General features: G+C 42.0%; 1 protein-coding gene across 5 annotated transcripts in view; it reads left to right on the forward strand.

The window, feature by feature from the left end:
- ATP2B2 (ATPase plasma membrane Ca2+ transporting 2) overlaps nucleotides 1-26304 on the forward strand; it is a 244025-nt gene that overhangs the window by 123482 nt on the left and 94239 nt on the right. For all 5 annotated transcript variants that reach the window (XM_061472920.1, XM_061472921.1, XM_061472918.1 and 2 more), the window contains exons 4-5: nucleotides 18268-18525; nucleotides 19508-19633. In XM_061472920.1, coding sequence (XP_061328904.1) covers nucleotides 18268-18525; nucleotides 19508-19633 — 384 coding nt within the window. The remainder of the gene's footprint in view (nucleotides 1-18267; nucleotides 18526-19507; nucleotides 19634-26304) is intronic.

The following is a 26304-nucleotide window of genomic DNA, read 5'->3' on the forward strand; positions in this document are numbered from 1 at the left end:
AAATAAGTAGATAATAGGACAAGGGGGGATGGCTTTAACCAGACAGAGGGGAGATTTGGCATTAGCCATTAGGCAGGTCTTCCCTGTGAGGGTGCTGAGGCGCTGGCATAGGGTGCCCAGAGAAGCTGTGGCTGCCCCATCCCTGGCAGTGTTCAAGGCTCCAGGGTTGGAACTGGATGAGCTTTAAAGTCCCTTCCAACACAAACCAGTCTGGGATTATTACCTACTGAGTTGCATTCAGTTCAGACTATTGGAAACAGTTGGTATTTCTGAGGTTTTGAGGTATCAGTAGCAACGTTTCTTAACCAGCTGGAAAGAGTAATAATCTGTTGTTGACAGTATAGGAAGTTTTTGTTCTACTCCAATTCTCCATTGACAATCTTGGTGAATCTTGGAAATCATGGTTTAATTTTTCCATTGCAGTCACAAAATCTCATCTCCAGGAATTACTGGACGATAGCGGAGCTTTGCTTCACTGCTTCTCCGGAAGCCACTTCAGTTCCTGTGTTTTCCTGTTTCTTAGCAGGAGTGAGTTTCAAGAACGTTGCTCTCAGCGGCTATGCTGGAGTTGGTTTTGTGATCTGCTTTGCATTCCCTTTATCATCTGGCAGGCCATTAAGAACAATTGAGAACTCCTGCATAAATTATTGTCAGCTCGGTGGCAATGACTGATCCTCACAGCTCTCACGGGCTCCTTCTTCAGCAAAGTGCAAAACTGCTGCTGCTTCCAGCAAATGTGTTTTGAGAGGCAGACCTGGTGCAGATGTGGCTGTACTGCAGTGCTGATCACACGGGGGTGCCGCTTCAGTTCAAAAAGACTGCTCCTCAGAGCAAAATCCTTGTCCTGGGTTCCCTGAGCAAACCGAGCAGTAAGGCTATGATATGTAAAGAGGAGTTAATGAATATCTGGGATCCTGCATTCACGTTTTTATGTAGTTAGTCTAGGACTAAATTTGGAAGCTGTCTTTGTGTATCAGTGAATGGTGAAATCATTATTGTGTGCAGTTTGTAACGAAATACCAAGTGTCCTGTTTTAGAAATAGAACTGCTTCATGAGATGAAGTAGCTGGACTTGGGGTCTCAAACCTTTGCATCACTTGAGGAAATGAAGCATCCTTTGGGAAAGAGAGAGTACACTCAGAAACCCACCAAGGGAGTGGGAAACGGCAGTTCTTCTCTCAGTCCCCCCCAGATCTTGGTCTCATTTTAGCTGTAGATGTGCAGGAGTCTCTCACCTGTATTTTTGGGGTGTTTTTTTGTTCATTTTAGTTTTGCTTTGGGATTATTTGGGGTTTTTTTTTGAGTCTCTTTCCCCTTAGGTCTCTGCTGAAACAGCCTGTTCTTGTGGGAATGACTTAACTGTGATTTGTGCTGCTGCTGTCCCTCTCTGAAGCCACTTTCACTCAGTCTGCCCTGCAGTTCAGAGCACATCAGCCCCATTGCCCAGGTTTGGTGCATTGATTAGCTGTTAAAAAGTCTTCAGTCTTCTGCTAACACCCCCACTAGCAATTTCTGAGCCTTTTGGGTCCTCTCCCTTGTTACTATCTTCAGGCCTCACATCACATGTGGCTCTTATCACCCACTTGCAAAACCCACTCCTGTCAACATGTGACACTCAGTTACTATTTACATGGATGTAACAAACCTGTCAGCTTTTCTTCTTGAATTCTGTTTCCTTCTGTGGATCATGAAGGGGGAAAAGAGTAGCCTGAGGTCGAATGTTACAGCATCCCAGAGTTCAGTGTGAAGCTGCAAGCATGATGTCTGTTTTCAGGTGTACAGTTCTTTACAGCTTATGGGGAAAAACAGGAAAAAGTCTTTGTGGTTGAGGTGTCTTCTGTTGAAATTCTCAGTGCAAAACTCCACCTTGAAATAGAAGTTAAATGATGGGTTACACTGCTTAATACACTGTTCAGCAGAGGTTTGGCTGGATCAGCTGTCCCTGTACTCATGCAGCAAGTTAATGAAGAGAAGACATGGAAACAGGGCATGGTCCCCTGGAATTTGGTGCTCTGAAGCCACTTTCATTAAGCTTTTGGTGGCGTTGATAGGCAGCTGCTGCTTGGGGCTGGGCCTGGGGTGCCTGCTGACCTCTCATCCTTTAGTTCCCTTACAAGAGACAGTATTTCTGGGGTTCACAACTCAGTTGTTTCCTTATCATTCCCATAATGTGTCGTGTCACTTGGTCAGTGGGGACTTATGTCGGAGATTTAAATCGGAAAGGATGTCTGTGCAACTGGAGAGAAGATACAGCTGATCCACAGCTCCTGTGAGGATAGCTGCCCATCTTGTCTCTGTGCTAAGCCTTCCTGAGGAGTACTTGTACTCATGGTGTGTTCAGTGCATATTCCAGCAAATCTTGCGATCCTTATATGTGAACCGGAACAGTACATGTGTAAGGATTGAGGGGACAGCAGGTCACAGTCAGACATGGAAATGCCAGAGCCAACATGCTTGTCAGTGCCACGTTTGCCAGGTAGCTGTAAAGGTCCTTGCCACAGGAGCAAAGTCAGCCACGTGCTGGGTAGATAAAAAGAATCAGTCTGAGGGGGAAAAAAACCTACAACCAACCGACTTATCTCCTACCTTGTGCAGATCCACTGCCTGGGATCTGAAATGCTGGGCTGTCTCTGTGAAGATACCCTCAAAATACATCTCTTGACATTGCAACACATTGGGCAGGTCTGTAGGAATAAGGCTCAGTGGGAAAGGTTTGACCAGTGACTAGGTACTTGTGGAAGGAAGTGATGTACTGTGTACCTTTATTAAAGAATTCTCTCTGTCAGTGTAGGTCAGTGCAGTTCTCCTCCTCACAGGTTCCTGACCCTCAGTGCAGATTGTGCTGGAGCAGAAGAGCTGCAGTAGGCTGTCTGCTGGGTTTTGGCTAGACTCAAGTACAGTGTCATGTTCTAAAGATACACTGTCTGTCCCAGTTCCCCAGCGCTTAGTATAGGTATTATGGAATCTCTTGGATTAAAACCAACAGAGTAGTATAACATAATTAAGACATTACTCCTTCAACACATTTCAAAGTTTTGTGGTCACAGGCAATATCTTTTTGTGGTTCCACTTCTCAGCTTTCCCCAGATCAGATTGGGGTTTTATTGCTTCTCACATGATGTCTAGGCTACTAAAGGGAAATTTAGTATAACAGCGTACAGCAGCCATTCAGACCTTCCGCTGCATCCAGGGGGAAATAAGGAATGCCACCTTTCTAACCTAGCTTTAAGGTCATGTTAAGAATTTTGTTTATTGCTTGGTATTTGCAGTTGTGAACAGCTGAAGTTTCTAATCCAGATTTTAGCCTTTTCCATAAATTCACTCTATTTGGGCTTTATCTTATATTTTTTCCTAGGGTAATTCCTACCCCCTTCCCTTGCCTGTATTTGTAACTCGGCCAAAACTCTGTACCAGTGTATGATATCGGAGTCACGTGCAGGTTTTTTCTTCTGCTCTTGGGTGGGTTTCTCTGCATATAGAGAAATCTTCCCTCTGTTTGAGCACGCAGCTAGAAATCTGAGCTGGCCATGCTGAGTCAGCAGCCAGCAGCCACCATCGCAGCCTGGCAAGATGCGCGTTGAGAATACGGGGTGCGATTGGGCAGTGCTTTGGTGTTCAGGAGGGGCTGCCTCCTTCCTCTTTGGGAAGAAAGCAGCAGAGCACTTCTTGGTTTCCACAGGAGGGTGAATGCTGGAGCGGTTTCTGTAGTTCAGGCAGGGTGGTAAAAGAGGGAAAAAGACCATTTCTGCGTTGCCATGCATGATGGGCACCTTGATCTTAGATTAACGTTCTTCTCATGTTCCCTGTGTTTAATCTGTGATTTTCATCCCTTCTCTTTCTTTGTTGGTGTGACACAGATATGTTCGGTGTAGTGTTTTCAGGTGGAGTAGCTCACTCCTGCAGTATTGAATCGTCCTTCCTGCTCTTGCAGAAATGTGTTTGCTTTGTTAGACTTCTTGCCCAGATCTTAAAATTCCTATATTTTTTTTCTCAAGACATGTGGGAGATTTGTCTGCTTTTCTCTGGGGCTTCTGGAAATCTTACGTTCTTCTGATGAAATCAGCTTATTCTGAACCTGTGAAAACATACAAGATTCCCTGCTGAGGAAACCTGAAAATAGACCCTTGTGTACGCAAACACATATTGGCACAGGAGAAACACACAGGTGTCAGTTGGGCAGGAGGCAAACGCTGGGTATAAAACAAATAGCAGGATTAGCTCTGCAGGAGCACGACCCACTCATCTGGTGTTGGAAGTGGTATGCAGTAAATTAGAGAGTACAGTCAGTTCCTGCCAAATGGAAACAGACCGGGGTTATTGTTTTTGTCTTTATTAGTACTGATCATTTGGGTGACCTCAGCACTAGAAATAAGCACTCGCAAATCTGTGCCTGGATCAAGATTTCATCTGAGCAAGAAACACTTGTGTGCTCCCTTTGCTCAAGTGACCCTGGGGGATAAGCTGTTGCTTCAGAACAGTTACAGAAAGTGAAAGCCTGAATTATTGAGGAGCTTTAACCAAATTTCATTAAACTTAGTTAAAAGTAACCCTAGATAAATAACCACGTGAAAATCTTGAGCCATCCTCTGTGGGATTCAGTTCATTTGCTTCCTGATGAGGTGCAGTGGGTATAACTGAAATAAACCAAGTACTGTAATGCAGCATTTATCCATTTTTACCTTGTCTTTTACATCTGGGATTTCGTCCTACATTCTCCTTAGCATTTTAATTCAGAAGGGCTGCTCCCAGGCTTGATGAAGCACATGAATATTTAAGGTCTTTGCCAAACTTTTACATCCCCAGAGTCTTGCCAGGGCAGTTAAAGATCCCAGGACACAAGGTTTTCCTCAGAGAAATGTTGCATGTCTCCCTGTCTCTAAAAACCCGTCTCCCTGGGTTTCATTAGTATGCACTGATAGATCTGAATAATGAGTGAAAGAATAAGAAATGTCAGAAGTGAGTCAGCTGAACAAAGTTAATTCTCTGTTCTTTGTGGCAGTTTTAGATCTTAATATATTTTTATAAGCATTTTACATGTGGTAACATAGATTGCATTAAAAAATACACAAATGGAAGCAGCATAAAAATCCGGTTTGTAAGGCCAGCACTAATACTGCTTCAGAGTTCTCCTAAAATCATAGCAGTACATAGAAATAAACAACTGTAAGTCTTTTGCCAGCCCTTCCAGCTACAAACATTATGATGAAAAACTGATTCCACAACCTGTGTGTGTGCCATAGGTATTGTAAAAATGTCATCATGTAATAGTTGTGGTATGTTGAAGATCCATTATATCTTTATGCCATTTGCATAACACAAAAGGTATGTCAGAAAACGTGAAGCCCTTTTTAAAATAAAAGCAGCTACATTTCATTCATTTCAGTACTTTGCAGTGATTTGAATCTTAACTTCCATCCTCTTCACACACCGTGTCAGTGGGACAGCAAACCAGCCCTGCACCCCTGGGTGATCGCTTCAGAAAGTTCCAGAATTCTGTTGCAGATGCTGAAAACAATCATTAGCAAACATAGAATCATAGAATAGTTCGGGTTGGAAAGGACCTTAAGATCACCCAGTTCCAACCCCCCTGCCATGGACAGGGACACGTCACACTAAACCATGTCGTCCGAGGCTCTGTCCAACCTGGGCTTCAGCACTGCCAGGGATGGAGCATTCACAACCTCCCTGGGCAACCCATTCCAGTACCTCCTTATATCCAATCTAAACTTCCCCTGTTTTATTAACCGATTACCCCTTGTCCTATCACTACAATCCCTAATGAAGAGTCCCTCCCCAGCATCCCTATAGGCCCCCTTCAGATACTGGAAGGCTGCTATGAGGTCTCCACGCAGCCTTCTCTTCTCCAGGCTGAACAGCCCCAACTTTCTCAGCCTGTCTTCATGCAGGAGGTGCTCCAGCCCTGATCATCCTCATGGCCTCCTCTGGACTTGTTCCAACAGTTCCATGTCCTTTTTATGTTGAGGACACCAGAACTGCACACAATGCTCCAGGTGAGGTCTCACGAGAGCAGAGCAGAGGGGCAGGATCACCTCCTTCGACCTGCTGGTCATGCTCCTTTTGATGTAGCCCAGGATACGGTTGCTTTCTGGGCTGTGAGCGCACACTGGACCCGGCTCATGTTCAGTTCCTCATTGATCAACATCCTCCAGCTCTTCTCCGCAGGGCATCTCACAAAAGGTCCAGGGAACAGCTTCCCTGGTAGTCCTCACTGTCAGGGTAAATTTGGAACCCCTTGGCATGGCTGGGGAATCCAGCTGCGGGTCCTGAGCCCATCACTGGCACAATCTGCAGGCTGTAAGCACTGGCTGGAGTCTGGCAGGACTGCCAGGCATGTGCCCGGTACAACATAATCTGATGCCATGCCATGTACTTCCTCAGAGGTTTTAGTTCTGACTTGATTTCATTTTAGCCCTTAGTTAGAACAGATTTGGAATCCGCCCCCCTTTTGTTTCAGACCTTGCTTTGTACTGTACAAACCTGAAGTGTGTTATTCTGTGAGTCTCTAGAGTGTGTTACATAGCATTCTCCAGGCATCAGTGGAAAACCAGGTTGTAAGTAAGAGGGTATAAGGGCCGTGCAGCCTTCACTGCCAATGTGTCCTACTGTGGATCCTTTACCATCTTTGCTGCTAAACAGGCAGCACTGTTTGTTTGGCTGTTGCTGCACAGGAGGTTTTATTGTTCTGTCCAAAGAGCAAAACTCACAAAAGGGGTTGAGACAATGGAAATGCAGCAGTTAGAAAATAGCATTTTCCATAAAATAAATTGCTCTCAAAGTATTCATTGATTTCAGAGCTTTCAAAGGAGAACCTCTGAAGAGTCTTGTTGCACACACTGAAATACTCCTGTCATTCTTCATAAAAATTAAACCATGAGATTTACAAAGGATATTTTAGACTGTCTGGCAGTACAAGGCATGAAGCAGTTGACATCCTGGAAAACAGGACTAAACCCAGGAGAAACGGAAGTATTTGCCCTCTTAAAAACAGCTTGTTCCACCAGAACCCCATCATTTACTCTCTTTCCTTCCAAAGCTGGGATGAGGTGAATCAGCATATGGCTTCTAGTGATATTAGTCCAATTTGTTGGGTTAAGTAAATTTAGTTCCTTTAAGAATTTGCTTAAGAAAGTCTCTTACTTTTTAATTCCTGCCCTAAATTGTACTTCAGTGCAAGTTCTAAATATCCAGGAGCAGGTTGGAGTGTCCAGCTAGTATAGTACGCACGTCCTAACTTGCATGCAGATTACCTTGCTGTCTTCCCATACTGTATAAGGCTGCTTTTCTAAAGACGTATTTGTGCACATGTGAGTTGTCATTACCTGGATGCTCTGTTCAAGTTCTGAAACATTTTTGCTTTTCATGTTGCTTTCAAGATGCAGAAGATGGGACAGGTTTAGGTTTGGGACTGCAGTACCAGATGACCTGTGGGTGCCCTGGGTGGTGTGGGGCCATGGAGAGAGAGCCTGATGCAAGGATGGTTTGGTGGCTCCAGGTGGAACCTGGCTGTAGGTGTTTGGCTGTCACTGACAACCCCATCAGGACACAACCTGAGCCTGCAGAGCCTCTCTGGGGGTTTGTACCCCAGTGCTCCAGATGCTGTTGCTGAGGATAGCGCAGCAGCTTGGGCAGAGGCACAGCCGCCTCCATCTGTGCGCGCTGCTGGGCTGTGCAGGGGGGTTGACAGACCTGACTTTACTGGCACGCTTCTGCTGATGGGGTCTGTGGCCTGGGGAGGGTGCAGCATTCGGGCTGGCTCACTGGGTGGAGGTGCTGCGCAGCCTGCAGGGGAGGTGCTGTGGGAGTCGTCTGAGCATCATCCCCAACACCCAGTGGGCACCAGGAGGACTGGGACTGGAACAGAGAGAACAAGTCTTGCTTGGTCCTGTTTTCATCTTACACAGACAGCAAAGCTCTGTTTTACTTTAAGCTCCCAGCCCTTCTTGTATTAGGGGTGTAGCATTGAAGCAAGGGCTGGGTATGTAAATCGGAGTGCTCCAGTTTCTGCTTCTCCCTGGTCTGGCTAATCCCCAGCTTGTTGACAGCATCCCAAGGCAAGCAAGAAGAGGCAGGATATGAGAAAACCTACTTGAAGGGTTCTCGGAGGTCAGTTAGTCGGTCCCCATACCCAAAAGCATTATCAACAATATTTAAGCCACACTTGACAGAAATTTATGTTACCTACTTTTAAAAGGTTCCAGTGATGGAAATTCAGTGCCTCTCCTTGCTAACGTGTCCAGGGGTCCACACAGGGAGTTCCTCCTGGTGTATAACCCAGCTGTCTCCTGTAGGAATTGAAACACATCACCACCTAGATCTGTTTTTCATGGCTGTGAAGACCAATTTGTCATAATATTTCCAGCTGCATTTTGTCTGCTTGGAGACAACTTGATTATAAATACCAGTGTATGGCTGTTCATGGGAGCTTACCCTGCTTTTTCAATAGGAACTTGAAATTTGAATATCAGTACTGCAGAGGGATACAAGTACTGTGATCAGTTTGGTAAAGGGAACCAAAATATTATCTTAAAATTATTTACCTGATGTTTAAAAATACAACCCATCAAAATCCCCCCAAACTGTTGAAAACCCCAAAGCTCTGAGAACATCTTTCCTGTCAATAGTTAGCATTAACACTTTGTGAAATAAACCAGTGTGAAACACAGGAATACTGGTTTCTTAATTGCAATTAAAAAAAAAATCATTTCTAATTCAGTAGTTTTAAAATCTCAACTATTTTTCACATGTGCACAATCTGTTCATGGTGGGACATGAGTTGGATGAGGTGGTAGGAGTGCTTTGCACTTTCAAAGGAGGGTGCTGTTCACCAGCTGCTCTGCGTGAGGTCAAACCAGCTATGGGAGAGCACAAGGTCTGCATGTGGTTATGGTTCACATCTGTTGGTGGGTTTGAATTAGAATGGCAACTTCTTATCTGGATAAAACTGTTTCAGTACAGCTGACTGGAACAAAGCAGGTATTACCTGTGAACACAGAGCTGGTGACAAGGCAGGTGTAGAGCACGTGGCTGCTGCTCTTCCTGTTCTGTTTGAGAAAGCAGTAACAAAACAGGGCTTTGGGACAAAATGTCTAAAACTCGGTGTGAAGTGTGTGCACGTGTATGTGGAACCAAGTATTGAACTGCGACCTGGGGGAAAGAATCTTAAAATCTCTCAACTTCAGATCTGCCTAGATGTGCAGAGGGTTTGTGTTAAAGTGCAACCAGAGGGCGACTGGAACGAGCCCCCACCCCATAGACTCCACTGCTGGGAATAAAGCATGGACAAGTAAGTGGTTTAAGAGCCCACATCTGCTGCGGTGGAGTTAATACAGGCTGTAATGGCACTGAATTATACTACTTGTTAAGTATGTGCATCTGTGTGTGCATGTGTATGTGTGTGTTAATATAGATAGGCATATTGTGAGACCTCACCTGGAGCATTGTGTGCAGTTCTGGTGTCCTCAACATCAAAAGGACATGGAACTGTTGGAACAAGTCCAGAGGAGGCCACGAGGATGATCAGGGGACTGGAGCACCTCCTGTATGAAGACAGGCTGAGAAAGTTGGGGCTGTTCAGCCTGGAGAAGAGAAGGCTGCGTGGAGACCTCATAGCAGCCTTCCAGTATCTGAAGGGGGCCTATAGGGATGCTGGGGAGGGACTCTTCATTAGGGACTGTAGTGACAGGACAAGGGGTAACGGGTTAAAACTTAAACAGGGGAAGTTTAGATTGGATATAAGGAAGAAATTCTTTCCTGTAAGGGTGGTGAGGCACTGGAATGGGTTGCCCAGGGAAGCTGTGAATTCTCCATCCCTGGCAGTGTTCAAGACCAGGTTGTACAGAGCCTTGGGTGAGATGGTTTAGTGTGAGGTGTCCCTGCCCATGGCAGGGGGGTTGGAACTGGATGATCTTAAGGTCCTTTCCAACCCTAACTCTTCTATGATTCTATGATTTTAATGTATCATACATATATTCTATCAGAAAAGCAGTGGTTTAAACGACTGATTCCAGTTAATTTCAGTTACTGTGTAAGCAGCTTTGCCTTTTCTCTTTAGGAGGTGCTCATCTTGTGTCAGTTATGCATCAACTTTCAGATTCTAAAAACTAGATGAGTTGAAACCAAAAGCAGTATGCAGAATACAGAGTGTATGTTCTAAATGGAGGTTATCCTAACTACATGCTGCTTTAGCTTGCTTTGGACATATCTCCATTAACATGTGAGTTTGGATGCATTCAGAAGTACATCTCCCCACTTAATGTGCTTTGGCTGCTTTTGTGAGAGCGCACAAACAGGATGTGCCTTCAGATGGGACCTCATCCTTTGGGATGAAACTGAACTGGAAAATAGGGTCCAGAAACACATTTCCTTAGAGCATGGGTTTGCACTGTGCAACTACTTTTATAGGTTCCCACTATTTGCTAATGTTAATAGAAGATTTTACTGCTTTCTGCTGCAAGGCATTATGCTAGAACATCTAATCTTTTACTGACATGATTTTTTTACTGCTTAAAGCTTTATAGAACAAAGTAATGAAGATAAGAAATTTAATGAAAGTAATAAACGCTGCAGTTTATGAGCTGGTTTTGTGGCTGAGGTCTACAAATCTTCCATATCTTATTCATCCTGGTTTTCTTGTTCTCATGAATATGACTGATGAATGAGGGAGTAACAGCAGCAGAGGACGTGAAGGGGTTTCCAGGACTGGCTCTACAGCACCTTGCTATGGCCTAAGCTCAAAAGAGACTGCTTTAATTTCCTCCTTTTGCAGTATCCTGCCTGTGTGAAGCTCCCCAGCTGCAAATGTTCTTGAGCAGTGGCTTTCAAGCTGTGGCCTGTGGACCTCTGAGAATCCATGAATCAGTTTGAAGGGGCCTGTTAAGGTCAGCAGCCTATTCTTAGTAACCTCTCTCTGCAGGGCTTGTAGGTTGCAAGAAGCTGACAATTACTCTTTAAATGGTCTACGTGTATCAAGTGTATCAGTCAGCAATCACAACTTCATCCTGTGCTCAGTTTGATTCTTTCAGAAGCTCCAATGAAACATCTGTCAAGATTTCCAGGCAAAGTCTTGACCTTTTTTAACAGTGTCTTGCAAATTTTGGGTGGGATTTCTGTTAAATACAGTCTTTCTCTAAAATCATCTTGGTTAGAACATCAAGCACACAAAGAAAAAGAAAAAAAGGAATGTTTTTGGAAGCAAATACTTTTTTTTCTATATTAGGGACCAAAGAGTCCCTAATATAGGGCAGTATGAGCATCCATTACTCGAGCATCCACCTGAAAGACCTTCAGTGATCATTCTGCTTCAGGCAGGAGGAGAATAGGCTTTGTTTGTTAGGATTTCGCAGAGGAAGCATAAGTAAGAAAGGAGCTCTCAATGTGATTAGGCATTTAGGAAATATCTGTTGTTCTGTGCTAATGTTGAATGTTTTTCTTAGGTCTGTTTCAAGTCAAGAGCCTGGTGACAGCCAGTTTGCTGTGAAGAATTTATTTCTTTTCATGGGCTTCTGTGTTTCCCGGTGCTATCAGTGATCTGCATTGGAGCAGTAGCTGAGGAAGTGTTCAAATCCTCCTCTCCATCCAGCTGTACTGGGGAAGTGCTGGATGTGGTTGGGGATTGCTGCATGAGAAATGGGAGCATTCCTCCTGATTTAGAAATTAGCTGTAGCTTTGGCTTTCTGACATGTTTGTAAGGCATGCCTGGGTAATTGCAGCTCCGAATGTACATTCTGTGTTCTTCTCTCTTCAGCTGTGTGTTCAGGACCTAAATGGGCTGTTCCTTTTTACGAAGGCTCCTCTAAGACAACTTTTCTGTATGAGCTGGTTACAGGCTATACTAACAGATACACACGCTTTATAGGCTGTCTCCTTCCTAGAGAGGGTCTTTATTACAATTATTGCAGCAAGGCCTTCCCACCACAGGCAGAGCTCTTCATCTATGGAATATATTACCTTGGATTGGGAACCTTGGATTTTAACCAGTGGTCTTTACTTCTCTCAACCCCGAAATAATGAAGACTATTTCATCATTTAGTCTTTTCTGAACAAGTTTTTACTATCTGTACATGCAGTAATGCCTGTGAAGCTCTTTAAGTTTGTTTATTATTATGGAGAAAGTGGTTTTGATGATGTGTGAAAACACTTGGTTTGCTAATTCATACTGGGTTGCACAGCAAACCTATTCACTGAAAATACATTTAAGTGAATGTAATTGCTCTTTTATATGTGTTTGGATGAAAACGTATTGCATTGGTTGTTTATAATATGCTATAATGGGTTTTACTGTATTTTAAAATTCTCACAAATAGCCTATTTCTAGGTTACTCAAGGTTGCATTTAAGTCTTATTTAGCAGACAGTCTTTTGTGAAGCTTCCCTATTACAAACTTCTTGATTCTTACCCTCCCACTTTGCTGGCTAGGGATACTGTCTGTCTGTCTGTCTGACTCTCTCTTTCCCCTATTTCCTTTGAGTGAAATGGAGCAAGTGAGGTTCTGCTCACCCAATGGTGATGTGGGGTTTTTGTGTCAATTGATATTTTGATTGGAGTGTGGCAATCTGGAATGATAGACCTGGGAATACCATCCATACCTTTGGTGTCTCTGTAGAAGCAACAAGAAGGAAAACAAAGATTTAAACACTGCTTCTTGGACTCAGCAAGTAAAGCCCAATCTAGGTATCATGCTCTGCCCAAGAACAGAACTTCTAAAGGAAGTATGGAAATAATCCTGTGTGTGTCATGGACTCAGAAAAAAACCAGTCATATCACTTCTGAAATACAGATGGGGTGAAGTGGAACATTACATTTTGGGAGCCAGGTGTTTGTCCGAAGTAATGGTTTCACTCTGCTCTTGCTTGACAGTATCAAAACTATCAATCCTATACTGTTCACCAGCACAAAATGTGCTTACAGAGCAAATTCATTACTGGATGTCAATGATACAGATGAATGACATCAGTTCAAGACTTGAGCTGGCTTCAGTAACACTGCATTAAGACCTTGTAAAGTGCCAAGTGTGCATACTGTATCATATGGGACCTGCAAACTAAACAATAGTTTCACAATGTAAAGTGATCTACATCTGCTTTCTACAAATCTGTGTTGCACTGCAAAGAATTAAGTCCCATAGATGCCTTCCCTTCATTAGAGCTGTGTAAGTCATCAACAAACTGGGTTGCTTTTAGATACTGCTCATTAGGTAGATTTCCAGGCTGCCAAGCACGACTCAATTCTCAGCTGGGGCCGTGAGGTAATGATAAAACTTTGGGATGAAATATCAAGTTTTCTCACATATTTTCCAGGAAGAGAGTCTCCAGAAGTATTAATCCTGCGAGTAAAACTGAGCTAGGACATGACCTTGCAAGCGCTGTTGAGTAACGGCACTTGAACTCTTAGCAATAAACACAAAGGGCAGCTTCCAAAGGTCTGATTCTTACATTTGAGAACTGTGTGGTACCTTTTGAATACGTGGCTGTATTTACCAGGCATTGTTAGATCTGAGCAAGGTACAGTGAAATTATAGTGAATCAGATGTTAAACTTTCCCCTTGCAATCCCTAAGAACAGGACTTGTGGTTAACATTCCTAGAGTTGCCTTTCTCTGCCTTCCCTGTGGCAACAAAAGGAAACTAAACTGAATATGAAATAGGAACTATAGAAATAGTTTCATGGTCCCATTCCTCTCCATTGCCTCTGGGGGAGGTAGGGCCCTATCCTTCCAACTGATCTTTACAAAATGCCTTCCCTTGGAGGTTCCAGGAAGAATCTTGATCAGCATCTCGCATGTCTTGAAGCTGATTGAGTATTTTAATGACCATTTCTGTGCTCACAAATGTTTGCTGTCAGGCTGGAGGACTGTGTGAATATATACACGCTTTCAGGGCTTACAGGTTTGTTTCCTTGCATGAACATGCAAGGAAATGTGTTAATATTTAATAGTGAACTCCAAAGTTGGCAGTTACATAATAACCTACAGGGACCCAATGAGTTTTTCTGCTCCCCCCTACGCCACAGTCCTTATGTAAGTAACTGATGCATCACAAATAAGGAATTCTAAAATGCTTTTCAAGTAAGTATCCAAAAATCACTTGCAGAGAATGTGCAGCCCCTAAACCTGAGTCATGTGTGTAGTCTAAACATCTCGCACTAGTAAAGCCCTTCTGTGCTTCTGGAGGATGCGATCTGGCTCGCTCTAAGTAACTAGCAGATGTTAGTCACGGGTGCAGGAGTCCCTGGAGGCTGTGAGAGCAAGGCAGAACCCTGCTGTTCTGAGTTCCAGTCATTTCTGCACCTCTGCAGTCAGCCGTGGCTCTGGGGTGACACTCAAAGCTTTGCCAGCAGCCGCTGACCTTGCTGCTTTGTGCCCCAGCCACTGATGGTGCAGCATCTCACAGAGGGCTTTGGGAAGCACTTTGGTACTTCAGTATCTTTTGGACTAATTTTGCAGCAAATGATAAGACACAACAAGGAATATGTAAATATAAATATTGCCGTATCTGTTACAGCTTAAAAAATACTTGTTAAGGCAGTGATTCTGTGATATTCATTGTATAATCTGTGGTTATCGTTCCTTTTGCCCTCCAACTGGATATGTTTGATAAAGTGACATCACTTAGAGTGGTAGTAGCAAGAGCCTAACTCTTGTAATGACAAAGCTGTAACTGAGCTGCGCAGTTTGCTTTAATAGCATCGGTGCTGGAGTTGCAGCTAAGGAAAAATGTCTTTGCAGAAAGTGATTAAATCAGAAGTTTTTATCATGGGAACTGTTGTCTTTCTGATGACAAAACCAGTTTGAGTGACTGAAAAAAATTACCTCTGGGAGTGTTGGGAGATTTTCCTTGGGAATTGAAATGCCACAAGCTATTCTCGGCTTAAAAATGGTACTGTGTAGGTTGAGATGAGGGGCTGAGAGGTGTGTGCTGTAGGTTGGGACTTTGTTAAGCATACAGATGTTCACAGGTTTTAAAAACCTTCATTTTCTGATTTAAAAATTACCACGCTGCAGCTGAAGACCGTGCAGTTTGTCACTGCAGTCGCGGTGCTGTTCAAAGCAGCTTTAAGAATCGCCTCAGAACTCCTTGAAATCAACCACAGATTCCTTTGACCTGCACAGGGCTTGCCTGCTGCTCTCTGCATTTGCCCAGATTTGGTTGCTCTCACAAGAAATATGTACTGAAATGGTGTCTGTGACCTTGGAAGCAACCTGCTCTTGTGTATCTTCCTTTGCTTTCTCACCTTCCCTTTTTGGTGCAAGTGTATTCAAGTCTTTTCTGTCATACAGTTCCCTTCCAGTATCTTGGTTTTTCTTTCTAAACCTAATAAATAAGTAAAACAGTGCTAATGCAGAGTAGGCTTCTCAGGCTGATTTTGAAATGACTGGCAATTAATTAGGTGCATAAATGGGTCTAGTACAGGTCGAGTGCTGGGTGCTCCCCGGGTTCTTGAGCAGGTTTTGTAGCCCATGTTTCTCATGAGATAGCAGCCCAGGCTGTTGTGACTTCAGTGTGCTGGTTTGAATTACTTTCCTTTTCTTTTTTCTTTTTTTCCTGGATCCTCTTCACCTTTGGATTTGATTTTCCTTTCATCTCCTCTCTATAGAGAACTTGTTCAACAGTCTTTGCTGACCCGTTTCTGGTCAAATTTAAGCTTATAAAATGCCGTTCTCCTCCCACAGGTTTTTGGTAACGTATTTTGCGATGTCTTATGGAAGACACAACCCTGGTAGTCCCTTTTTGTATTTCTGAATGTCCTTTGCTTTGGCACTTTCAGGTCCCCCCACTCCTCGGTGGCCTCGGCTCACCTGCCTGTTCCTGTGCACTTCTGGAATAAGCTAATCCATCTCATGGCTTCCTCTGCACTTTTGGTGCCAGCGGAGTTCAGGCTCCTTACATTCTTGACTTGCAGTCAAATCTATAATCTCAGTTTCAGATGCAGTATGCATTTTGTGTCTCACGAGGCTGAGGCTTTGGGGAATGTCACACATAGCATATGCTCATAGCTGCAGTAGGAAAGAGTTTCACATTAAAACTTGTTTACTTCTCTGAAATGGAATCTTCTGACAGATAGGACCTGTGTTAAATTTAATTGTAAATTAGCACTTCACAATTGACTGTCTTGGAATAAACCCCAGCACAAATCACACATGCACATTACAGATTCTTTTGTGCTGCTTTTGGGCTGTGCCTTTCAATAAAATCTCAGTCAGATTCGTTAGCAGCATCGGGAAACAAGTACTATCTTGTGAAAGCATAACGGCAATCTCGCACCTCAATGGTTTTTAAAGGCTCATATGAGCTTCCTTAATAGACATTAGATGCTTTAAACTACGTTTTGCTACTTAGGCATGATGTTATTAGGTCTTTTGGGTGTCTTATTTCTATTCCTTATTTTCCTCTTACCTGTAAAGTCGATACTGTGTCACTCTGTGTTCTACAGTAGGGAGGACAGATAGTATAAGTGTATAGTTAAGCGGTATGTGGGGTTTTTCCTACGAACACATCCAGTTTCTTCCTGTAAATTCTTTTAGGTCTTTCTAGAAGTTTTAGAAAATCCTGTGGGACAAAATGGCAGAACAAGAATTCTACAAACTTACACCAATAGAGGTGCAAGTCCCATCCCCTCCACCATCAGAGGGGAATAATTCTGAAACAGCTTTGAAGCAAGAACACAACATAGTTCAAGAACACGCTTCCCGACAGATGGGTCACTCCTTGAAGGGCAGGTGGCACTTTAAATCCTGCCTGTCTGAAAATCTCTTTTAAAACCATAATGAAATTGCTCTGAAATCTTACTGTTGTTTAAATGTAGACTTAACCCAAGTGAAAGGCAAAGCACACTCCCAAGAGAAGGGCGTTTCCTAGCAAAGATGTCCTTAGACCACTGACCTGTGTGAACCTTCATCCGCAGTACAAGGCCTTTACTAACAGAACCATCTTTATTGCACACAAGAAAGAACCGAAGTCACCTTGTTTAAACTTCTTTAAATGGACATTAGTGTCATCTTTCCTCCTTTGGCTTTAGGTAATTTTGTTGCTGTTCTTATGCAAGAGTAATTACTCGGCTGGTTAACGAATTATGGTGCTTATGCTACAGGGAAATCTTTGTGACTTAAAAATAGAAATCAAATTGCTTTTTAATTCCCTCTGGTGACAGGTGACGACTATACCAAAATTAAACTTCAGCCATAGGTGGAAGCAGCGCAGCTGCTAAGGGGCTGAGCTCCCTGGTACCTGGCAAAGATGCAGGAGTGATGCTGGATGCCTCCTTGGGTCAGTTTTGTGTGAAAAGTGAAGAGATTTCCTTCTTCCCTCGGACCTGGGAGAGGAGGCTGTGCTGTTCAGGCTCAGCCTTTGGTTCTTCTCTCCTGTCCGCTGGGATCTCTGAACTGTACTTTGCTGCCCACTGTGACAAGCTGCCTTTTCCCAGGCGTTACTTCATCAAGAAGGAGAGCTAGATTGGTTTTGTTTTGTGAACACTATCTAGGAAATGGTTTACATTTTAGTTGCATATTACTTTGAAATAAATAATTAGCAACGTGTCTAAAGCAGTTCAGAATTAACACTTCAGAATTAATACACAGAATGTATTTTTTCCTATTGTTTTACTTGTGGCAAAAATAACATCCAGTTCTATAAGCACGACCCACTGTATTCCTCTGTAAGGAAGAATGATGAATTGATATTATGCTATTATTTTTACTCAGTGGTCCCTAATACATTTCAGTATCACATTTGAATACTAATACTCTTAGATCAACTCTGTGTTTTCTTAAACAAGTGTTTTTTATAAGTGCATTGAGTTGAAATATTTAGAAATTGTATGTAGTGAAAAATATTTCTTACATCCATTTTAATTTAATCTCTTATAATAATTTAATGCCACTGCTTTGCATTGATTGATGTTACTCCTTCTTTCTGGAAGTGCTTGATGGACCAGGTGAAGCTGTCAATCCTTCTAATTGGATAACAGAATTGGTGCCTTCGTCTGTTTGTTTAGTTTAGGTTTATCAGGGATACCTTGTTCAGCAGGAAAAATAAAAGATCTAAAGTTTCTGTTGATTTCTTTCTCTTTTCCTCAGACATTATTTCTCTGTTTTTTCCTCTATTCTGCCATGTTTCATTTAGCAGACAGGACTTCACAAAGCAGTTCTGCTTCTTACCCTTGCTGTCATTTCACAGCAAGTTTTTCATCTTGTGATAAACATGATCAACCCAGTCTTCACGTGACTAACCAGTTCTTCACATTGTCTTTGCAGGATGTGGTACTGCAACAGGAGGAGCTGAAGATGAAGGTGAGGCTGAAGCTGGCTGGATTGAAGGTGCTGCCATCCTACTCTCTGTTATCTGTGTTGTGCTTGTCACTGCCTTCAATGACTGGAGCAAGGAGAAACAGTTTCGTGGGCTACAAAGTCGTATTGAGCAAGAACAGAAATTTACTGTTGTGCGAGGTGGACAGGTTATCCAGATCCCAGTGGCAGAGATAGTAGTTGGTGACATTGCACAGGTGAAATATGGTAAGTTCTGGCAACTTTCCTGAACTTTATTCTGTTTTCCCTTTCTAGCAGAACAGACTCATTTCACTGGAAGGGATGTAAAAGAGAATTATGTGGTGTTATTGTTGCCTATGATAAGATAACAATTTGGCTGTTAGGGTAGAAGGAAAACCTGAGATACTTGCTGTCAAATTACACTAGGTAATTCATGTTACTGTTGCAATCTTCACTGTCTCTCACTGACAAGGACAATAACTGTTCATACAAAGGCAATTCTCTTTCACGGAGGAGGACACTGTTTGGAATGTTTCGTTTCTGTCCTCTTAGTAATAAGAGGAAGTATTTTGAAATGCTCTGTGAAAGGGAATTGTGCCTCTGTGGGTACCCCATTTGGTAGGCTGCTCCAGAGCCATGGATCCTGTAAGTTCCCCCAGATCAGATGCATCTAGTGAATGATGTTTTATAATTAATTATGTGCTCCAGGGAAAGCCCTGGTCTCCAGTGACTTTTGCAAGAGCTCTGTGTTTGGCTGAGATGGTGAATTCCAGCACAATGCCCATTCTGTCAACCTTCAGGTTTCTCCTGGACTCAGCGAAGGGCTTCCAGAGTGGGGAAGGGGAAAGGGCAACTTGACCTTCATCAGCCACTATTCATTCCTGTGCAGGCTAATAGAGGAACCTGCATGGCATGTTCAAGAGCAGCAGCACTCCCCCTGCCAAATCTCAGTGATTATTGTGTTCACTGTATGTTAAATGTGATGCATTTTGATTCTGGGACAAGATTAGGCAAAAACTATGCGCAATACAAAAGGCCCTTCCCAACAGGATTGGAGTTCTGTGGCTAACATGGACAGATATGGTAGTAGTTCTTTCACTTCTGCTTTCATTTTACATTTTAATGCAATTGTTGTTAATTGTGATTTTACAATGAAAACTATGATGTAGTTATAAGAACAATCTTACTAAACCACTCTGGTTTTCCATTACCATTTTCTTACTGAAAGGTGACCTTCTACCTGCTGATGGGATATTTATTCAAGGAAATGATCTTAAAATCGATGAGAGCTCTTTAACTGGAGAGTCAGACCAAGTCCGCAAGTCTGTTGACAAAGACCCAATGCTCCTGTCAGGTAAATATGCTGGAATTCTTGCTGAGTTACCTCTTATGCACTGCTTTGTTTCATTTTACCACACCGTCAGGTGTTAGTAACTGATCTTTTGAACACAGACACTGGCCTTCTCTTTGCAATTCAAAGGACATGCTATGGAGGTTTGATTCTGTGCAGTTATTTCTGATTGCCGTGCTTTATAAAGTGAGAAGGAAATGAAGTATTTTCAGAGGAAACAAGCATTTTAAAGTCTCTTTGAACACTTGGTGTATGTGCTAGATACAACAGAGAAAACCCAATGTGCTTAGAAGGAAATGCTAGAATACTAGAATGCTGTGAGCTTAGCTTCTGTGGTAAATTCAAGCTCTTTGTAGTATTTGTATTTTGTAATATAATTCTATACAGTAAATTGGTTAAATAGAATGTGATTTTTTTAATCCTCATAGTTTCTAAATAGGTTGATTGTCAATATCCCAGCTGGGATGTCATCACAGTGTAACAGCCTGCTGATGCCACAGTCATCATCAATGTGTTATAACCTGAAACAGTCATTTTCAAATATACTTGAGCTTTTTATACATGGAAAGGATTCTCTTTGCTGTCTGGATATACAAGGGTCAGCCAAGGGGCACCCCAAATAGAACACTGATGTGGTGGTGCAGCAGGTCAACATGCAGCCCTGCAGCATTCCTGCCCCAGCCTGCCTCCCTGAGCGGGAGATTCTCAGGCAACACCTGCCATCACATAATGAGAGCACTGACTGTCAGGTTATGAATGTTTATCATGTAACATATGGAACTGTGGGCTGCTAAAACCCCGCCAGCCTTCAGTCAAACGTAGCTGCATTAACTTAAGATGAAGGAATTGCTAATGTTACTGGTGGACTGGCCATTGCCACGGACTTCATGTTGCAGAAGACCATGTTAATTCATTTTAACTTTGGCAAGCTGCAAGCATCTTGCTCCCTGAAATTATGTACTGGATTATTGTTTTCGAATGACACAAAAAGTTTCTATCACTTCTGAGACTAAACCAGCAAAACAAATGGCTTTTTAGGAAATAAAAAGAATCCTTTAGTTTCTTTAAAAATATTCTGGGTTTTATTTATTATTTTGCTGCAGTGTGCTGCCAAGTGTAGGCCTTTTGATGTTCATGTTGTAAAACCCTAAATGTTTCCAAATTATGGATGCCTGAAAATGTGTTTACACATGTTAAATAGAGGATAGTAAAGCTTAGTGGTGTATCTGCAAACTCCAAAGGGTGCATTTGTGCGAGGAAGGTACGAGGAAGAGCTGAGCATTTGCAGCTCATGCAGAAATTCTCAGTTGGTGGGGACAGTGCCAGTTGGGGTTTTTGAGGTTTTGGTGTCCCTCTGGCTCCCTGAGGTACTGAAAGGAATTTAAGGGAGTGTTCTGACATCCACCTGACATCCAGTGTGTGAAGGTACTGACTCATTTTTGCTGGATTTACAGTAATTTGGTTTATCTTCTGGATTAATTTAGGATTCTCTTGGAGATGCTTTCTGGTGTGTAAGCAGGGAGGCCTGCAGGGATATTTGGAGGAAGGGCAGCTCACTGGTGCTGTTCCTAACAAAATCAGTAATCCAGTGTTGTCCTTGAAATATTTGTGCAGTTTTTTTCATTTCTTTTTTCTTAGCTGGCAGTTGTGCTGTTCTGCAAACATCGTAACTGCAACAGACGGTTTCGTTTTAAAGAGATCGTTTTAATCGTGATATTTTCTTATAGAAACTTCTGTCATGAAATATCATTGGCTTCTATCAAAATCAACTGTTGCTGAGTTCTAGAGGTTTTCTGATCATGAGGTTTCCATTGATTCATGTACACTCACATATTCCTAAAGTGAATCAGATCTTTTTCAATACCCATAGATTTCCATGCTGGCTGTGAAAAACATGAAGGTGTTGCCCTGAAAGGGAGAGAAAGGGAAAGCAGTCAAGTTAGGAGAAAAGATGGTTTTGTGTTGCTTACTAAAACTCGGATTTTTTTGCTATGAGGAGAGAAATTTGTCTTTACGTTTTTATTGCAGAGTTAAATCAAGTGTGTACTCTATTTTTCTCTCTTCCCATGTAATCCCTATTGTGATTACAAAGAAGGTGAGGAATTAATGTGGTATTTTAACAAGCACTGCACTCACCTTTGTTCCATACTTGTACTAATGATGTTTTACTCACACTGTGTTAGAAAATCTCTAAACTCTGTTTGTTCAGGAGTTGATACTCTCTCAAGCAAAAAAAAGAAAGACCTTTTTCCATCGATACAGTACAAAGTTTAATCCCAGTGACGTGAGAGCTGATGTGCCCAGTGGAAGTCATTAGTAGCCCAAAACCTGAGAGCTTGTAAAGCACCATGTCTTTCAGGGGTGGGTGTTAGAACTCAGTTTGCCTTGGATGTTAGCCCAGATCTGTATTTATATACAACTTGTCTAAAGAACGAAACCCTCACCCGAATCAATCCCCTGCAAAACCATCAGACAGACCATAAATTTTCCTCTTATCTTTGTACTTGAAGACATCGTTCGGTTATCTTCAGGTAGGTTTCTGTAGTTTAGACAGATGTTGGCAGGATGTTGCTTGCCACTGTTCTCCCTTAATCATCTGTTGGAAATAAAAACAGTTCAGGCTTGACAGGAATAACTGAAAAAAGGTAACACCTGAATTGGAGCCACAGTTTGTTTGGTGAGTTTAAATTTGGTGCAGGATAAAACACCCCAATCAGGGAGTATTATTTTCACCATCGGCACCTGGAACAACTTGTTTAATATGCAGTCAGTTTGGATGACATAATTAAACTAAATGAGTTTCTGTGCTTAATGTCCTGTTTGATCATCCAGATAGTCATTTACCATACTTGAGAAGCAGTTCTAGGAGTACAAGTGCTGGCTAAAGCAGATAGTTCATTTCCATCTGTATATAGCACATTCGGTGCCACCTAGGAAGGCAGAGATAGAAATAGATAGGCTGATATGATATACCTGAAACCAAAGGAAGCAGCTTCTCTTATATAGTTCCACTGTACTTCTGTCTAAAACATTTTCCTTCTTTTAGTTCAGTAACAGACTGAACTAGAAGAAGCATTCATGGTGTAGCATAAGCCATTGCATCAGTAGTGATCAGCTTAAATGAGATTGTGCTGACATAGTATTTTTTTGCATGGCATATATCAACCAACGATGAAGACAACTTGGGTAAGCAAACCAACTGCTACTCAACTGCCTTGATTGAAGCTGATGGGTCCCTTTAAGTTTTGTGTAGTTCAAAGTTCACAGAAATCCATGACTCCTAAATAGAGACATTTTGAATATGAGTCTGGCCTCAGTATTGCACACAGTGAAGTATTTTGGAGTACCATGTATTATAATAGTAATAAAATGCCTTATGAGGCTTACTGTTTAGACCTTTTTTTTTCCCCAGGCATTTAGATTAATTTGATTAAGGTATGAAAGAGTTACATAGAGGAACTCACCCAGTATAGTTCTTGCTGAACTGAACTTGACAGATCACTACTTTACTCTAACCTGACTCTTACAGATGGTTACTTGTATCAGTGCACAACAAGGATCTGAAACGAAGAGAGCTTATTTAAGAACACATATACAAAAGAAATCTCTTTTTGTGGTGCTTTGTGAGGTTTGGAAAAAAAAAGGAAGCTGGAGTGAGGAACCGGGTCAGTTGTTTTTTGGAGAAAAGCAGTTCTGATTCTGTCTTCATTCCCTGCCAGGAAATACTCGGCCCTGGGCTTCCAGTGCATCAGAAATGGTCCGAACTGAGCAGCTCACTTCAGAAGTTCCGGTTGTTGAAGTTACTTGTGGATGAGGGGGTTTCTTCTGGTGGTTTGTTCACCTTATTATTAATTTCAGTTACCTCTTAGTAACTGCAGTGACTGAAACAGCTGCTTAGATATGCTGAGAACTTTTGTTCACCCCAAGTTTGCTGGAAGTAGCAAATCAGTGTAAAACCCCCAAACTGCCCAGCTCTAGCTTTCGTTTTTGTTTTTCAGCTCTATTTCCAATCTATTTCACCAGTACTACTATTAAACTCAGGTAGTTCTGAGCAGTCTCATGCTTAGTGGCATTTTTGTCTGAGAAGTACACGCTGTAATAGGTTTCTTATCCATTGAACCTGTTTCTATCTTTTTTTACTAAACTAGACTTCTTCCTTTTGTATCTTGGAATAGTCGTAATTTAGTAAGTATTTAATTAACTTGAAATTAAATACTCAGCATGTGAAAGAATGATTTTACTAATATTGAAAAACCAGTCTTGAGAAGGAAAGGGGCCAGTAGAATTGTTCAAGATGAAGCTGAAATATGTGCTTAGTGTGCAGATCAGTGAAAAACACACATTCATTCCAAAACTCCATTTCTATAACAATAGCTGATTGAAGTTACAGTGCCCATGTCTTTATTCAAGGTAGTATAATGCCATTTAAATGGTGAAATTGCCAGTTAGGTGAAAGGAGGTCAGTTCTGTGGCTTAGCTTAGATGCTGCTGAATTCTCCATAGCACTAGCGGAACATAATGTGATGATAAATTAGTACCATCTCTAAAACATGCTTTTGTGTGCACCTGAACAGGTTTGAATTATGTTTTACAAAACTAATGTTAGGAAAAGGTTCAGAAAGGCATTTCAGGTTAAGGCAGGTTTGTCTTTTCCTGGTGTAGGGTGGTGAAATCTGGTGGGTACATGTTTTCTTAATAGAGTGGTTTGGAAACAGAAATGTGTGTGCCAAGTTTTGGAGGATATTTCTACCCACCCTTGTAGTCCAGTACAAAGAGTCCTTCAGAAAAAGACATGGGAATATTAAAAGCAAGTTCTTAATTGAAATATGTTTTAAATGGTGTTAACATTAAAAAAGAAAGGCTCCTCTAATTTTGAAGTGAAGTTTCAGACATTTTCTGTTTTGTCTGAGCCAATACAATGCAGCTTATTTTGGTTTTTAAAGATCTGTTCCTTTAGGCTTGAACATAACTTGTGTTTTGTTGTTTGGGTGGCAGTCCTGATTTGTATGCCTGTGATGTTTTTCTCTATCAATCATATGAAAGAAAGCAAATGACATTTTAAGGACTCAAATTTTGTCTCACAAAGCCACAGGAACAGTTGTCAATGAACTGAGAAAGTCTGTTGCTTTTCTTTGCGATGTCTGACCATTAGTGCATTTTGGTTTTTATTTGGCTTCTTTCTGCTGAAGTTTTCTCAGTGTTCTGATGAGATATTTATGCTCTCAAATTAGGTTCAGTGTTGACAGATGTTCTCTCTGTTCTGTGTTTCTATTTTCCTTTTAAGAACATGAGAGATTTTGATTATTTAGAGAAAGATATTTTGATTATAAATAGATAGTTGCATTGCTTACCATGTTCTAGGACAGCGACTGGATGAACAGCAAGCGTTTGTGTGTGTGTGTGTGTGTATATAATACAAATCTGTATAAGGGCACAGGTCCATATATCTTCACTTTTTTTAGCTTTTGAGAGAACTCACTGAAATGAGTATATTTTCTGTACCTAAAAAGCAGTGTTTTTTTTTAAAGGGAGGGGAGAAAAGATCTTTCTGTGGCCATTCAGGGTTAGGAGACCTGAATGCCCAATAAGATTCTCATTGCGAAATCAATTCTACTCCCCACGTGCTCAGTGCAGCCAGCTCATGGTGCAGTCAGTCAGGAGTCCATGTTGCAGGAGCTAGCAGAAAGCTTGTTTGAAGATGGCTCTTTTGTTATGGTTTCAGGTGTGCCCTGCTGCAGTACATTCCAGAACTACAAGCCCCAGTGAACAACTTCGGTTTTAAAATGTTGAGTGGTAGTTGGTGATGGTCGTGGGTGAGTGACTAGGGGCAAGATAGCTGAGAATAAGCTTACCAGAATTTTTACCTCATTAGCCACAGCACTATTTAGGACAAGTCAGTTAATGCCCCTGCCAAATTCGTGCTGCTGCAGCATGAATGAAACTGTGGTGTTGTCTTAAGGAAGGTCAGTGGATCTCACATTTTTGGTGAACTTGTTCTGATTCCATCTGGTCTCATTCTTCTGGTGTTCCACAGCTGCAAATGGGGAATAATGACTGCTCTTAAATAAAATGTATTTAGAACTGTAGCACCTAGGATTAAAACCAATTGTTAAATAACAGAATACTTCCTGAGCAGGTTCTAGTTAACCATGGGTCTTCCCGTAGTTCACCTGGAGGTATAAATGTACACTCGTCTTTTTTGTGTGCTGTGATTTTGTTTCTCAGGGCTGACAGCTGGTGTGTTACAGTCTGTTTTCATCGTTTCCAAACTACTTCCTCCTTCATATACAGGAAAGAATATTTAAAAGAGTACAAGTCCAGTAAGCTTCCCGTCCTTGCTCTTGTGTTGAGAAATTACAGCTTTTCCTCTGTGTTCGCACAGTGACTTACGCTTAATGGGCATAACAGTTTTCTGCTCGGTTGTAAAATTTTTCCAAGATTTAAATCAGAATATTTTCTATCACTTCTGGGAATTTCTATTGGTTTTTGCTCCCACAACTCATAGCAAAAGGTTTCTTAGAGGCTATGTGTGACCTGGATGCATCTATTGTTTGGTTCAATATAGGAACAAGAGCTGTAAATAAACAATTTCTGTACACTAAAGCATGAAATATTTCTGGAAAGGAATTTACTTTAAAGAATGGTAAAATTATCTAGTTAAACAAATGATCCTT

The sequence above is a fragment of the Pezoporus flaviventris genome, unplaced genomic scaffold (genome assembly GCF_033815535.1).
Source record: "Pezoporus flaviventris isolate CSIRO_AGI_PZ_B2104156 unplaced genomic scaffold, CSIRO_AGI_Pfla_v1 ptg000073l, whole genome shotgun sequence".
NCBI classification, from domain to species: Eukaryota; Metazoa; Chordata; class Aves; order Psittaciformes; family Psittacidae; genus Pezoporus; species Pezoporus flaviventris.